The sequence below is a fragment of the Gracilinanus agilis genome, chromosome 1, assembly GCF_016433145.1.
Source record: "Gracilinanus agilis isolate LMUSP501 chromosome 1, AgileGrace, whole genome shotgun sequence".
In the NCBI taxonomy this organism is placed as follows: Eukaryota; Metazoa; Chordata; class Mammalia; order Didelphimorphia; family Didelphidae; genus Gracilinanus; species Gracilinanus agilis.
In genome coordinates, this window is record NC_058130.1 from 16359465 (window position 1) to 16374493 (window position 15029).

At 41.1% G+C, this 15029-nt stretch overlaps 1 protein-coding gene across 1 annotated transcript in view; it reads right to left on the bottom strand.

Moving 5' to 3' along the window:
- Nucleotides 1-15029, bottom strand: part of PDE1C (phosphodiesterase 1C) — a 336052-nt gene that overhangs the window by 37836 nt on the left and 283187 nt on the right. The window contains exon 13 of the mRNA XM_044675577.1: nucleotides 14580-14648. Coding sequence (XP_044531512.1) covers nucleotides 14580-14648 — 69 coding nt within the window. The remainder of the gene's footprint in view (nucleotides 1-14579; nucleotides 14649-15029) is intronic.

Here is a 15029-nt window from a genome sequence, read left to right on the forward strand (position 1 = left end):
CCACCTTCCCCCCACCCAGAAGCCAAGAGAGAAAGAGACAGAGGCGTATGGGAAGGGAAAGGGGAGAGGGAAAAAGAAGGGGAAAGAGAAAGAGAGACAAAAAGAGACAGACAGACAGAGAGAAAGAGAGAGAGAGAGAGAGAGACAGACAGACAGACAGACAGACAGACAGACAGACAGACAAAGAGAGACAGACAGAGAGAAATAGACAAAGAGAGACAGAGACAGAGACAGAGAGACACAGAGAGAGAGAGAGACAAAGAGAGAGAAGGGGTCATATAATGCATTTGGCTTAGATTGCAAGAATCATCATCTACTCATGCAGATTAATCAAGACACAATGAATAGGAAAATTTCTTAAATAGCTTCATAGTAGTGCAGGGGAAAGAAGGTTGGCTGGATTAGGACTCCAAAGACCTGAGTTCAAAACTTAACTCTTTTATTTACTATCTCTATGAACTCTGGAAAATCATTTCCTCTTAATGGGATCAGTTTCTTTACTTCTTTACTTATGAAATTGGACTAAATATCCATTGAAGTTCCTTCCAGGGAAGGATCTTTAATTTTAAGCACTGCTCTCAAATTAGCTTTTCTTTATGGAAAGAAGGGTACACATATGTATTAAGTACCTATTATGTGCTAGGTGCTACGCCAAGAGCTTTACAAATATGATCTCAATTTGGTCCTCACAACAACCTTGGGAGGGAGGAGCTATTATCCCCCCTATTTTACAGTAGAGGAAACTGAGGTAGACAGAGTTTAAAGTTTTGCCCAGGATCACTTAAATAATCAGCATCCAAGGCTGAATTTGAATTCAGGTCTTCCTGATTCCAAGCCTAGAGCTCTAACCATTGCACCACCTAGCTGGTTATTGTCCTAGGACTGCAAAGTTCTTTGTTTGCTCAGTTCAAGCCTAATCTTCTACTCAGAACTGTGAACACGTGGAAGCAAGATGACCATTTTTCATTTAAAAGATCGATCTGACTGGGCCTGTGATTTGATTAATTCAGGGAACTGCCTGGTGCAAATTGACAGCTTAACCAATCACTTGGGCAGTTGGCTGGGCTAGAGAACAGAAGAGTGGAAAGATACTCCAGTGCCTTCCCTTTTTTCCCCGTGAGGTAGCTAGAGGGTGTCATGGATAAACTGCCAAACTTGGGGTCAAAAAGAGCTGAATTCAAATCCTGCCTTAGACAGTAACTAGCTAATCTTCTATTTGGGGCACATCATCTATAACTGAGAATCCACCTTCGTAGGGAATAAGCTGTAGCCTCCCAATACTAAGAACCTTAAGAGTTGAGAATGGCAGAGAAACGGAGGCTAGAAGCAGAATAACCTTTTGGCTTCTACTTCCCTCCATGAAGGAGCTGAAGCCAGGTGACACTCGCTAGGTGGGGGCCCCTGGACAAGCCTAACTGCTCTTAGCCTCGATTTCCATAAAATGGGGCCTTCAAAGCCTGGAATTGACTTCAAGGGTGGTTACAAGGCTCAAAGGAGGGAGTGAAGATGCACTGAGACCCTAGGGACCCCAAGGACCCTAAGGACCACTGGCGATTTCCACCCGGCAGGCAAGTGGCATCTATTAAGCTCTTGCTGTGTGCCAGGCACTATGGATGTGTGTGTATAGCAGGAAGGACCCGGGCTTTGTGTTGAAAGGTTCTGTGTTGGGGCACTATAGAAGGTCACAAAATCTGAAATGCAGCTGGGAAGGGAATGAAGGTTTTCCTGTTTTCAAAATGGACTCCTTGCATGCAAACCCTCCTCTGTGTGCTCTCTCTCCTAATTAGGGTCAGCGAGTCAGCTCCAAAAGAGACTGCAGAGTCCACTGAGTTCAACTCTTTCACTTCACAAATAAGAAAATGGAAACTAAGAAATTCAGGAATATTGCTAGTCCTACAACTGGTATCTGAGTCAGGATCTGAACTCAGGTCCTCTTGTCTCTAAAATTCGAGTCTATCCATTATGTCACCTAGCTGCCTCAAGGGAACAAGAAAAAAACATTGGGATTGGCTAAAAGACAGAAAGAGCCCCATTTTTTCTTGTCTCCTGCTTTGCCTTTCTTTGGCTCCCCTGCAGGATTCACAGCCAGTAACCAAGGCCGGCAGGGTACTGTCCTGGACCAGGAAGGTCATGAATTCTGATGACCCAGATTAGGGTTTGTGACTTGGCAGAAAGTGGTGAATTAGGAACGCCCAAGAAGCCTGATCTCTGATCTCTTAGCCAACTGGACGATTCCATAGAATGGAATCTCTTGGAGAGGAGGGCAAACTTTTTGGTTCTGTCCTTGTGCTCCGAGGATAGTGCCTTTGATTTCAGGTGGATAAGGGGGAGCAGGGCCAATAAAACCTTGAAGGCAAAGTCAAATTCCTATAGACCTCATGGAGGTTCTAAACCAATAAGGCAACAGTAAGGAAAGGTATTTTCTTGGGAATTTTTGCCCTGGGCATGAAGTTCATGGCCGTGAGTACTGTGATGGAGTAAGCAGAAAAAGATCTGGCTGTTGGCTTTGAATCGCCCCTCACACCCTTGCTAGCTGAGTTACCAGGAGCCACTTAATTCACCTCTCAAAGCTTTAGTTTGTTCATCTGTAAAAACAGCCACAATAATCACTGCATTTCCTATTTCACTTGCCTCTGGTGAGGAAAGCATTTGGCAAACATTTCAGGGCCCTCTTGAAGGGTGAGTTGCTCTTAGCACTTTGTTAAGCTTATTTATTTAGGATGGCAACCATTTATTTGCCAGCTGAACACATTTTCCTGGGTTTGCCCTTCCAGGATAACTGACTTTCAGAAGGTTGACTACTGAATGAATACCTCTTGTTCAACATTCCTAGCGTGGTGCAGTGGGAAGCCTTTAGGATTTGGAGTCAAAAAACATGGGCTCGAATACAACACTTGGGCCTGTCTGGGCCTCCATTTTCTCATATATAAAATAAAGGTATCGGATTAAATGGCCTCTCTAAGGTCTAATAATATGGCTTTATGTATTTGAGACAAACTAGGATGCATGATGACTCAGGAATTTCCATGAACCTTGAGTGACTTCCAGGTACCACTTGACTAAGCTATCTCAGGCATCAATGACCACAATCTTTTCTCTTGACTACATTGTAGGAATGCCCTAATAGTGAAATCTCTGAAACACTGACCACTGTCAAGGATCCTTTCACTCCCAATAGAAATCCCAAATGAAATCGTCTATGAAGTAGAGGGCCAATTTTAGCACCACACTTTCCTTCATTCCTCCTCTGTTTTGTTGGTCTCTGGAAACACTGGGAATAAGTCAGAAAAAGAAAGGGAACAACACCTTTCCTCTCTCTATTTGCTTTACTAATCTTCCCTTCCATTATTTCTTCTCTTTTTTTCTTCCTCCTCTCTTAGACTTTCAACTTGGATCTATGCACACACATGGTGGTACCTCTGATATTTCTCTTCCCTCACCTCCCAGTCTAATATTCTAACATCTGTAGAAATAAATGACAGCAAAGAAAAAAGCATGACTCGATGGATTCTCCATCTTTTTTGAGGCTGTGAGTAGGCGTTCCCTCCTCTTACCCCCCCCCACTACCAGGACTCAAGCTAACCGTGGTCCAAGATGCTCAAAGTACTTTAATAAATGCCTTAAAATATACTTGTCGGTGATAGGCTAGAGCATCATCTTTTATCATAGGATTACAGAGTTAGATAATGATAATAATAATAATAATAATAGATCATTGTAGCCAATCCCTCATTTTACAGATGAACAAATTGAGGTTCTTAAAGTTAGGTGACTTGCCCATGTTCCTAGAACTAAGTAAAAATCTGAGGCAGAATTCAACTCAAATCTTCTTGACTATAAGTCCAATAATCCCATCACTAAACCACACTGCCTCTCTAAACTTTGAAGTACTACCTTTTCTACCATTCCTTGGGTAATTAAACTTAAAAAAAACCCTTACCTTCTGTCTCAGAATTGATACTAAGTGTGGCTTCCAAGGCAGAAGAGTGGAAAGATCAGGGTTGTGATTTGCCAAGGATTACACAGCTAGGAAGTATCTGAAGTCAGATTTTAATTCAGGATCTCCTGTCCCTAGCCCTGGCTCTCCATCCATTGAGCCACTTAGCTGCTCCTGTAGTTAAGCCTATTTATAATTTCCTATCATAAATGCTATTTGGACTCACCCATATCCATTCTCCCCAAATACCCTAAGATTTCTACACGTGTAAATGTCATCATCTGCCACTGAAGTTTCCTTTGCCTGGGGAGAAGGTGAATAAGAATGCTAGTCCTAGTGCTCAAGGAGAGAAATTTCACTGGGGAAAATGGTGCTGATGGAAATCAAAGAGAGAAGATCTCTTTTTATGCCTTTTTAATTAGAATTAAAACAGAGGTGAAATTGCAGGATAGTAGATTGTCTGTGACATATTGATGATGGATTAGAATAAAGGTATCAATTTTCCAGTCCTTTCCATCAAACCATGGACCAGAGTTTATGTGATGTATTAATGGGTCATTTGTCTTGTCCACTTGCCAGGGAGGAGGAGAGAGGAAAATAAGCAATAGAATGAGGCAATGAGTAGAGGCAAGAAGAAAGAAAAATGAGGACTAGAAGATTGACCTGAATAATCAGCCCTTGATCACTCAGAGCTGACTGAAAAGTAGTTTCCCCCTCTCCCCCAATCATTTTTTCCCAGGAGGATGGGAATCATCTGAAAAATCTCCAAAACCTCTGACAGAAATGTGGGTGGATGGCTGGAAATGTTTATTTTGGCAGTGGAGATAACGGGGTCATGGAGAATTGAAACAGGTTCTGGGACCTCAGAGTAGGCAAAGTCTTAGGAAATTGGGGAATAAAATCCTAGCATCCTTTCAGCCTCTTACTCTGCCTCTTGAGACCCATAACCTTCTGTTGTCTTCAACGGGGCTTTGAGGTAAAATTGAATTTGAACTGCAGATGCAACTGATCTTCCAATGGCCTGTTTTTCTGTTATTTCCATCGAGCTCAGAAAGGCAGCAAAGCTTTAAGAGAGGAAGAGCAAAGCTAAGAAATCAAGAGAGCAGAGAAGATACGTCCAGTGGGTTTGCACTGCTCCTCCTGAAGCAGCGTGAAGACCAATCGCCGCATTATGTGTCTGAAGAAGGATTTGAGAGAAATGAAGGGAGGGGTATTTGGCAGCTTCTTCAGAGGAGATTGCTGAGGACAAATACAAAGGAACCATGTTCAGATACCTGGTGGGTATGATGGCCCTTTAGGCAGTCTACCCAGTGTTCAGAGGGCTAGAAAAGAAACTGTTAATGAGCTGGGCATTCCCAGATATTCGTTTTGGCACATATTCATTGTAAAGGCATGAGACGCCCATGCACATGACTCTTCCTTTCACAGGGTGGGCTCAACTCAAGATGGCAGAACAGGAGAGGGCACAATTAGGTTAGAGGGAAAAAGAGATGAACATCTTTAGGAATCCAAAGAGTCCTGGAAGCCCCAACATCGGCATCCATTTTTTTTTAGTGACACTTTCCCCAGCAGCGGGAAATTCTTCATTCTGGCTGTCCCATTGTGATTCCTTAGAAGTGTGGCTGCTCAGTAAGAGTGTAACGAGATCGCCACAGGATCGGATGAAACAACGGAAGCTGATATTCCTCATAATTATAATGGGAAAAGTCGCTTTTGGAAGATGGATTGTGTCATTTAAAAAGAGTTAAGAAGATACCTTGATGCCACGGTCCTATGAGGCGCTCAGTGGGGGACGGGCTACGCACGAGACACTTGCTACTTGATTCGCCCGTGGCACAGGCCAGATATGGAATGGGCTGGGATCTGAGAGAGGATCTCGTCTGACTCCCCTTCTACTACCTCTGTGCAGTATTACTACTGATGAGAAGGCCGAGGCTCCGGTGCCTGGGCGGACTGACCAAAATCACTCGGCTAGCGAAGACCAAATTCCGAGGTGTGCCCGCTGCCCGAAGCTGGCTCTTTAACAAAAGCTCATGCCAGCAGGAACAAGTTAGCCAGCCTTGTAAAGTCTGCAGAACAGCTTCCACACGATCATTGTGACGGAGCTTCACAAGCACACCAGACTTGGGTACAATATTATCCCATTTCCATCATTTTACGTGGCCCTTTTCACAGCATCACGGGATCCCAGACCTAAAGCGAGAAGGGCCCTTAGAGGTCACCTACGGCCACCCTCTCGTTTTATGGATGAAGAAACGGAGTCTCAGAGAGGTCGATTCCAGCTTTAAGAGGCCTCCACTCTACTCTCTAGCGTTTAGCCATGTTTTTTCTAACAACACTACGGGTTGTTTTTTTTTTTTTTTTTTTTTTCCCCTAACTGCATATTCTAATGACTGGGCAATGTGCTGGACGGAGCATTCAGCTCAGTCATGGGAACGGAATTTGAATCTCCGCTTTGCCGCTTACTAGGTGTGGTCTTGGATGAGTCATTGAACCCCTTTGGGCCTCAGTTTCCTCATCTATGAAATAATATGTGAACACTTACAAAGCACTTCATGTTCTGCAAGGTGCTTTATATACATTTGCTTATTCGATCCCCACAAGAGCCCTGAGATAAGTGCTATTATCCCCACTTTATATATGAGGAAACCAAGTCTGAGAAAGGTTGAGTGACTTAGCTAGGGTCACACAGTTAGTATCTATGGCAAGATTTAGGCTCAGGAGTTCCTGACTCCAAGCCAAGCACTCTATCGACTGGACCAACTAGATGAGGTCAAGTCTTTATATGGACCAGATGAGTTCCAAGGTCTCTTCTGGCTCCAAATCTGCTTTCTGGTGCCATCAATACTGTAGATTTTCCCCCATGGACCAGACCTCAATATTTGGTAGTCCTCATTCACCCTGGCAAGAGTCTTCTGACTGTGAAGGCTGGTTCTTCTTAACTCTGCTGCTCCGGGGAGGACCTCTATGTCACTGTGCAGAATAAGTCTGTCTGATTTGTGACTCGGAGAGAAAAAGGTACGGCCAACCAAGCCTGAAACATGATCACTGGAAAACTCACACTTTGGTAGGACCCTTTAAAGGAGAACCCTCGGACTCAAGCCAGACACTCCACAGAAAGACCAACAGAGTTTGTGACACCAAGAAAGAAACAGCACGGAAGTATTTTACTTTGAGACCCTAAAAACCGGAAAGATCTCTTCTGAAGTCACGCACTCATGCTTTCATTCAAGAAGTCCTTATGAAATGCCTACTATGTGCCACACACTGAACTAGGTATCAGGGACGCAAAGACAGATATGAAAGCGCCCCTGCCTTCCAGGAGCTTCCATCCTATTTCAACATACCTGTAGACAGAAAACATGTGCCGGATCAATTCAAAGTAATTTTGGTGAGCTCAGTGGAAACTGGAAGTACCAGGAATTGCTTTATATGGCTGCCCCCCCCAAAGGAGGCTGGGAAATCCCAAGGGAAAGAGAAGGAAAGAGAGTGAATCCTAGGCAAGAGTGTGAATAGTCATGGGAATGGAGGATGAAATACTGGGGTCTGGTAGGAAGAGAGAATGCCTAAGATGAACTAGCATGCAAAAAGCCTGAAAGGTAAGCTCCATCAAACCTGCAGAGGTTGTTGAATCCCAAAGAAAGGAGTCTTTTACCACAGAGGCAATAAGGGAGCCACAGAAGCTTCTTGAGAAAGGAGTGACATGATCAAACCTGTACTTTGGGGATTACAATTTAGTAACCAAGTGGAGAATTAAGAGAGAAAATTGATCCAGGAACATAAATTAGGAAAGAATCTATTGTGATAGCCCATGACAGAGGATAAGGATATTGAGGATTATGAGGCAGGTGCTGAGTTCTAGTCCAGGAGTGTAAGACTAATAGTTTATGATGAGACTTTTATTCTCTCAAAAGAGACAGTTGTGGGAGGCTGGCCCTCTTCTGTTGACCTTGAGACAAAGTTTCTTTAAATGGGATTATCCCCATAGTTAAGGGAACCCTATTTGGAAACAAATGGTTTACAGCCCTGGGTCAAAGGTTCTTTTTCAGTGTTAGACAGGCTCAACATGACTTCATGTCACGTAAACATTTTTAAGAAGTGACTGGATTGCGGACGGGTCAATGGAAGGATTGATGGGCTTCAGGATAGCAAGTACCGCAGCAACTTTAATTCTATCAAAGGTAGATTCTAACGATGGAAGGTATTAAATCAAGAGCTTCTAACAGTACTCTGGATGACTATTTCTTCTACCGCTAGGGAAAATGAGACCACTGATGATTCTGAGTCCTCCCATCTCAGCTGACTCACTTGCCAATATATGCAAGCTAGAATTTCCCATACGTCCAAAGTTCTCCATACTACTACCCCATAGTCTTCTCTATGTGGTTCTAAGACAAAGTCGATGTCACACCTTTCTTAACATTCTATGATCCAGTTACGTTGACCCCCTAGAAGTTCCTTACAATCAATCTCCCATCTCAATGCCTTTGTACTGTCTTTCCCCCCTTCCTGGAATGCTCTGCTCCCTCACATCCACTTCTTGATTTTCTTGTCTTTCTTTAAGACTCAGCTCAAGTCACGTTTTCTGCAGAAGGCTCTTCCTGGTCCTGCTTTTCCCCCCTAAGCTTGCCTCCCATATACTCTATTTTTAATTCATATTTACCCAGCTATTTACATGTTGTTTCTCCTATTAGAATATGAGTTCCTTGAGACAGACTCTTTTACTGCCTTTGTATCTCCAAGCACTTAGACTAATACCTGAAAATTAGTAAGCGCTTAACCTATATTCATGGATAGATTTGACTCTTCTTTCCAAATCAGCGCACTAGCTGTTGCATGAACTTGCTATTCTACCAGCTGCCTCCATAGCTTTGGAGAATTAGTCCTCCACACCTCAGATGTACCCGTTGCTCACCATGCCTCTTTGAATCCTCATTGCCATTCAAGATCCATTTGCTTCAGATTTTAGAGTTCTCTGTTTTCTAAAATGACATGATCTGTACAAGTTGTTTCCTATTTGGAACCTTTTTAAGGGCAAGGATTTTAATTTCCATCTTTGTATCCTCTGCACTTTGCATAGAGTTTGGGACATAGTGGCACTAAATAAATGCTTAAACATCCAATTCAGATCAATCACAGAGGTCCTCATTTTTCCAGCTAAAGGAGCTCCATAATCCACAGATGAGACTATCAATAACAGTGAATTTCCTCTCTGATCTACTCTATTAAGAAACCCAAAGGAAAACTTGAGCATCCTTTGAGTACTTTTATTCTTATAAAAATATTTTGTAAGTCAAAGTGGGTTGGGAAGGATGGAAAGGGACCTACAAAGTCCCTTCGAAGGGCAGAGTGCTTGTGAAATAATTATGAAATGGTATTTTTCAAACTCTGACATCCTCCACATGTACGAAGGGTCAGAGAACCCAGACTCATCTCAAAATTCGGACTGAAAAAAAAAACAAACAAACATTGGTACCTGTTGGGTACAAAATACTGTTTTCTAAAGTTAATGAAATCCCAATTCTACAAACCTGGGCATTCATGCAGACATCTAAATTCATTCATTCACTCACTCAATGAGCAATTTTTAAGGGGCTACCATGTGTCAAACACTGGGGATATGAAGATAAATATACAAGACTCACTGCCCTAAAGGACTTCTTTTTCTGTTGATATCCCATATTCTTTTCTATTCTGCCTATATAATGACAATGGCATCAATTGTTTTCTGAATCTTCATCTACAGGGGGTCGCATTTCTATGAAGCTGTGATATAATACAATTTCTCTAGCTCCATCCCAAAGGAAGGCAGGCCATTCCTTTGAATTAAGATGCCCAGGTATCATCAATTGGCCAACTCCAATGAATTTGCATATTTCTCAATTAGATTGAAAAGATAAATCCTAGACTTTTCCATCTGATGAACTCATTCCCACTCACTCTTTCCTGGGTCTTTATTAGAAACCCAGGAAATCAGCGAACTAAAGCAGGAAGTAATCAGACAACGAGCATTTGTTAAACCCCAGCTACTGTGTCAGTAACATGAAAAAGTCTAACAACTCCATGCTCCTATCCCTAATACTACTATGTGTCTACTTTGTAAGAGTCAGATGGAAAAAAGAGAAAGAGAATTTCTTAGCTGCCAAGGAGATGCCAGAAGTTGTTTAGCAAGGTTCCAACTCCTGCTTCTTCAGAAAAGTGATCATTGGGTGAATTCAGCTAGTGTGGACATCCTCTCCCTCAATAATGGGATTTTCAGGAAAAACTGACTGAAAAAATGATCCCATTTTACTTGCCATTGTGGACAGTGCTCAGAAAGAGATCATGAGCAGTAGAAATAAATCACTCATTTATTCAAGAATTGAGGCTTGCTCTTTCTGAGCAAATGGTAACAAATGGAAGAAATTTAGCCAGCTTCATTTAGTATAGGTGGGTGTCTGTAGACTAGTCCTGGAGCTGAAAATGTAAAGTTCTAGAGGTTTTGTTCAGGAAGCAGAGGAACATTGTCTCTTGGTCACTGATACAATTTTCTGAATTTATTTTGCTGGTATAAAAATGGGCTGGTTGATTTATTTTGTGCCTTTGTGATATTTAAAAGTGATTCCTAAGTAAGGACAGCTAAGGTAAGGGTGGAGACCTTGATGGTTCAGTCATCTTTCAGTTGGATCTGACTCTTCATGACCCCACTTGGAGTTTTCTTAGAAAAGATACTGAAAGGTTTTGCCATTTCTTTCTCCAGCTCATTTTACGCATGAAGAAACTGAAGCAATGGAGGTAAGTTACCCAGGATCCACAGCTAGGAAGTGTCTGAGGTCAGACTTGAATTCAAGAAGATTAGTCTTCTTAACTCCAGATCTGACACTTACTCCCCCGTGCCACCCAGCTGCCAGAGATCACTACAGCAGGCTACGATTTTATACCCAGAGTAAATATTGAGCTTTGTAGCAAAGACCACATATGACCAAGACGGTCAGAGGTTCCACAGTTCAGTCACTTTGTAGCTGATACTCATGCCATAAATAAGGAACCATATCTTCCACCAGAGTGGAATGATCTCCCGATTCCAGAGGAAACTGAGGCTGACCGATGCCAAAATTCTTCAGTCAGGAGATGGAAGTACTGCTGGTTTTGGAATCAGATTGCCTGTGGTGGAATCACAATTTTCCTTTTAACTAGCTATGTTTCTTTGGGGAAAATACTTAAGCTCTCCTTTGTAAAGAAGGTTGGAATAAATGACTTCTAAGGTCCCTTCCAGCTTTGCTCCTAGGCTCCTATGTTAGGAAACAAAAGAAACCTGTCCTTGGAAAACTTTACTCCCACCATTACCACTCCTGTTAGATGGTGGGTACCAGTGAGACAGGCTAACAAAAGAATGAGATGTAAAAAGGGGAATATTTCAAGGTCAGGTCACGCCTGACTTGGCATTAGAGGTTAGGTTTGAGGCTTGGAATTTAGCAATTCTAACTGCTTAAGTTTACAAATGAGGATACTGAGGCCAGAGGAGATTGTGGCCTGGCTGAGACTTCAATATTTGGAATAATGGGTTGCTTTTTCACAAGTGGAAAGCATGGACTTTCATAAAAGACTGTCCATACACACTACAATTCCACAGTACTCAGTGAGTACAAAAGGAGATGTACAGGAAATAGAATTTCTCTCCCTGTAGCTTGAGATTTTTCCCAGTGAACACTCTTCACAATTTTACTCGTCTAGAAGTTTGGTTATGCACATTCTTTATTTCTTACAGATGGCTTCTACTTATTTCCCTTCATTTGTTGGTCTCTTTTCTCTGGTTCTGTCCTCCAGGGCTCCTACATTAAAGCTATGACAGTTGTTTGGAGTGGAGCTGTCCAAGGTAGATTTAGACAGTTTACAAATAAAGTTTAGGTTAGGAAATATTGCTCCAGGGCCTTGTTTGTTGAGTTTATTTTTTAATAAATCATAAGAAACAAAAGAGGTATGGATGTTCTCCTTCTCTTGAGCCAAGTAGATCTTGTCTGGTTTGTACTAGCTTTTTAGTGCAGAATGAAACTGACCCACTAAATTATTTGGTGGCAAAAAATGCTGGCTAGGTATATAGCACCAATGGGCCATTCCTAAGGCTTAAATGTATTATAGAAGATTGTTGTAGGCAGCAATGAGAGGAAGAAAGATTCAGATCTTTTCGGGTGAGTTTAAAAGAGATTTAATGCCTCAGTTCCCATTAAATGCCATGAGAGCATCTAGAATGCATGAAAAGTATACAATTTACCTCAGATCATCATTGAATCTTTTTTGTACGGTATGGTTCTTAGTTGAATCTTCAGCACTTAAGTATTTGGGAGATCCTTTTCTATTAGGATAATCTTTGAATGCATGTAATCTTGGAACTGGGTATATTTAGTGGTATTAAATGGTATATAGAATGGAATTATTCGTGGATATTGCTTTTGGATATTATTAGGAAAGTGGATGATTCTTAGAGAAGTGTCAGGGCAAAAAAAAGTTCATTGTTACCTCTCAGTATGCACAAAATTATTTGAAACATTAATTGGTAAGTAAATCACTTATCTGTCTCTTTGTTTCGTTCTTTATATGAAAAGCTGGACTGAATGATTTCTAAGGTTTTTTTCCAGTTCAGTATCAAAATGGCTATGATCCTACTACTTTCCTCATATCTAGACCTCCATTAAGGGCCCAGTCGGATGCTTCCTCTTGACCTGCAGCTTACATTGGGTTCTAGAAGGACATGCTAGTGGACCCAATGCTCAGTTATGTCTGACCAAGCTGGAAAGGTTTCAAATATTGGTTGTATGATTTCATTTTGCAAGAACGAGACCAAGAATTTCAGAGAAGACTATTACCAGAATATTATATTTCATTATAACATTTCAGGGTACCTGTTAGACATATGGAACAGAGAAGAGTTTTAAGATTATGTTATATCAGATAATACTAATTCATATGAAGAAAAGGAGTCTTAAGATGATATTTATTTTCTGTCTTCATGTATTTTAAAGACTGTCATGAGGAAGAGAGATTAGACTTGCCTCTGTTCAGCCCAAGATGGCAGAACTAGGAGCAATGGATGGATTATAAAAAAAATTCAGTTTGATATAAGGAAAGACTTCCAAAAATAGAGCATCAATCTTCAATCAGAGACTGGATGACTAGTTTTTGAGAATGATGAAAGAACGTTTCTTGTTATGGTATAAATTGAACATGATGGCCTCTGAGATTCCTCATAAGCTTTAGGTCCTCTATTTCTTTGATACCATAATTCCTATATATAGAGGACGGTGCAGTCATTACAAACACAGGCCTCAATAATAAAGAGCACTGGCTGTTTAAAATTGTCTTTGACCTTTGTGTAACTCAATTCTTGGTGACAAAAATTCAAGGAAAGCAAACTCATTTGAAAAACAATTCCATTTGCATTATCAAGTAGGTAAAGAATTGGATGTAGGTGTCACAGAAGTATTTTCTGGCAAAGCTAGTGAAATGGATTTCAAAATGGCCCAAATGAAAGACTCAGAATGAAATTCATTCATGCCATCATCATGACTTGGCGCTAAAAGCTGAAAGTGTCCGATCTTATCGCAATAAGCTTCTCATGTCAGATCCCGATTTCCTTTCCTTTGGCAACCACACTACTTATTGGGTTTTGTCCTCAACAGTCTTTTCTACCAACAAGCATTCAAGGAATAATTAGGCATCTGTTAGCTGTTCCTGAACCATAAGGATTATAGAAATATTGAATCAAAACAGGGCGCCCAACACAAGGCAGTGCTACATGTACCAAAGGCCCTAAGTCAGGTACTGAGAAATATTAAATAGATTTTTTGAATAAGATAGTATTAGGGATTAGAGGTCCAACTCTAACCCTAGTCCCACATATGACCTAAACAGCTAATGATAGGATTATTAATTAACTTTAAATTCAGGTCTTTGGGGAGTAATTTGACTGTTAGTGGCAAAAATCAATTTACAATGAATTTCCCATGAAAAAATTTATGGGTAACAATATAATATTAGCTTGGGGAGAAATGGCACTGTGTCCTTGGTTGTATGTGTGATGCTGAACTACACTTTAAGACAATGGTTTATGTCTTCATTTCCTTGGGGCTCCCTGGTAACTCATCAATGATGGTATTTACTAGGAGTATTTTTTAGCAAAAGCAGTTGTCACTGAGTGTGTACCTAGCCACCTACTGTGAAATACATACACACACACATGTAGGTATACATATATGTATGTATGCATGCGAGTATTAAACATATGTACATGCGTGTATATCTACATACGTATATACTATAGCACACTGGAGTAAGGATATTATAATATGATACACAGAATTCATTATTTCCCATTAATCAATCAATCAGAGGTTAATCATCCCTAGTCTTAATTTTGTTCCCTGTACTCATTTTCAGTGGCTAAAAGATGATTAATACAGACCTCTGAGGGGGAGTTGACAGTCAAGGAAGCCATAATTCATCAATTCTTTTCTTTAAAAGACAGCCACTTTATCAACCATTGAAAAGACTAGCTTTTTCCAAGGCTGAATATATACATATATTACATGTTCTTATTTCCAATTTATCTATACTTTTAACAACTGGCCTCTTTTATGAGAAGGCATAATGAGCATTAAGTTCTTACCGTCTGCTTTCTTGGAATCGTTGCCAACATTGGACTGATCCTTCTTGTCTGTCTTGTTTTTGTCATCACCTGGAAGTGACAGATCAAACCAACAGTGTCAGCAAGCTGCTGAGGAAGAAGGAGTGAGAAATCACACTAAACTTCTCAAGTTGGGGATAGAGAATGAGAACAATAGTGTTTCACAGGCAGTGACACATTACAAAGGAGGCGCTGTGCAGAAGTGGCAGAAGGGATGTCATCCAAGAAATGAATAGATGGGACAGACCCAGAGAGATAGAGATGGAGAAAGAATAAGAGAAATAGACTTAGGTAAATAAGAGAGACAGAGACAGAGACAGAGAGACAGAGAGAGAGAGGCAGAGAGAGAGAAAGAGAAAGAAAGAAAGAAAGAAAAAGAAAGAAAGAAAGAAAGAAAGAAAGAAAGAAAGAAAGAAAGAAAGAAAGAAAGAA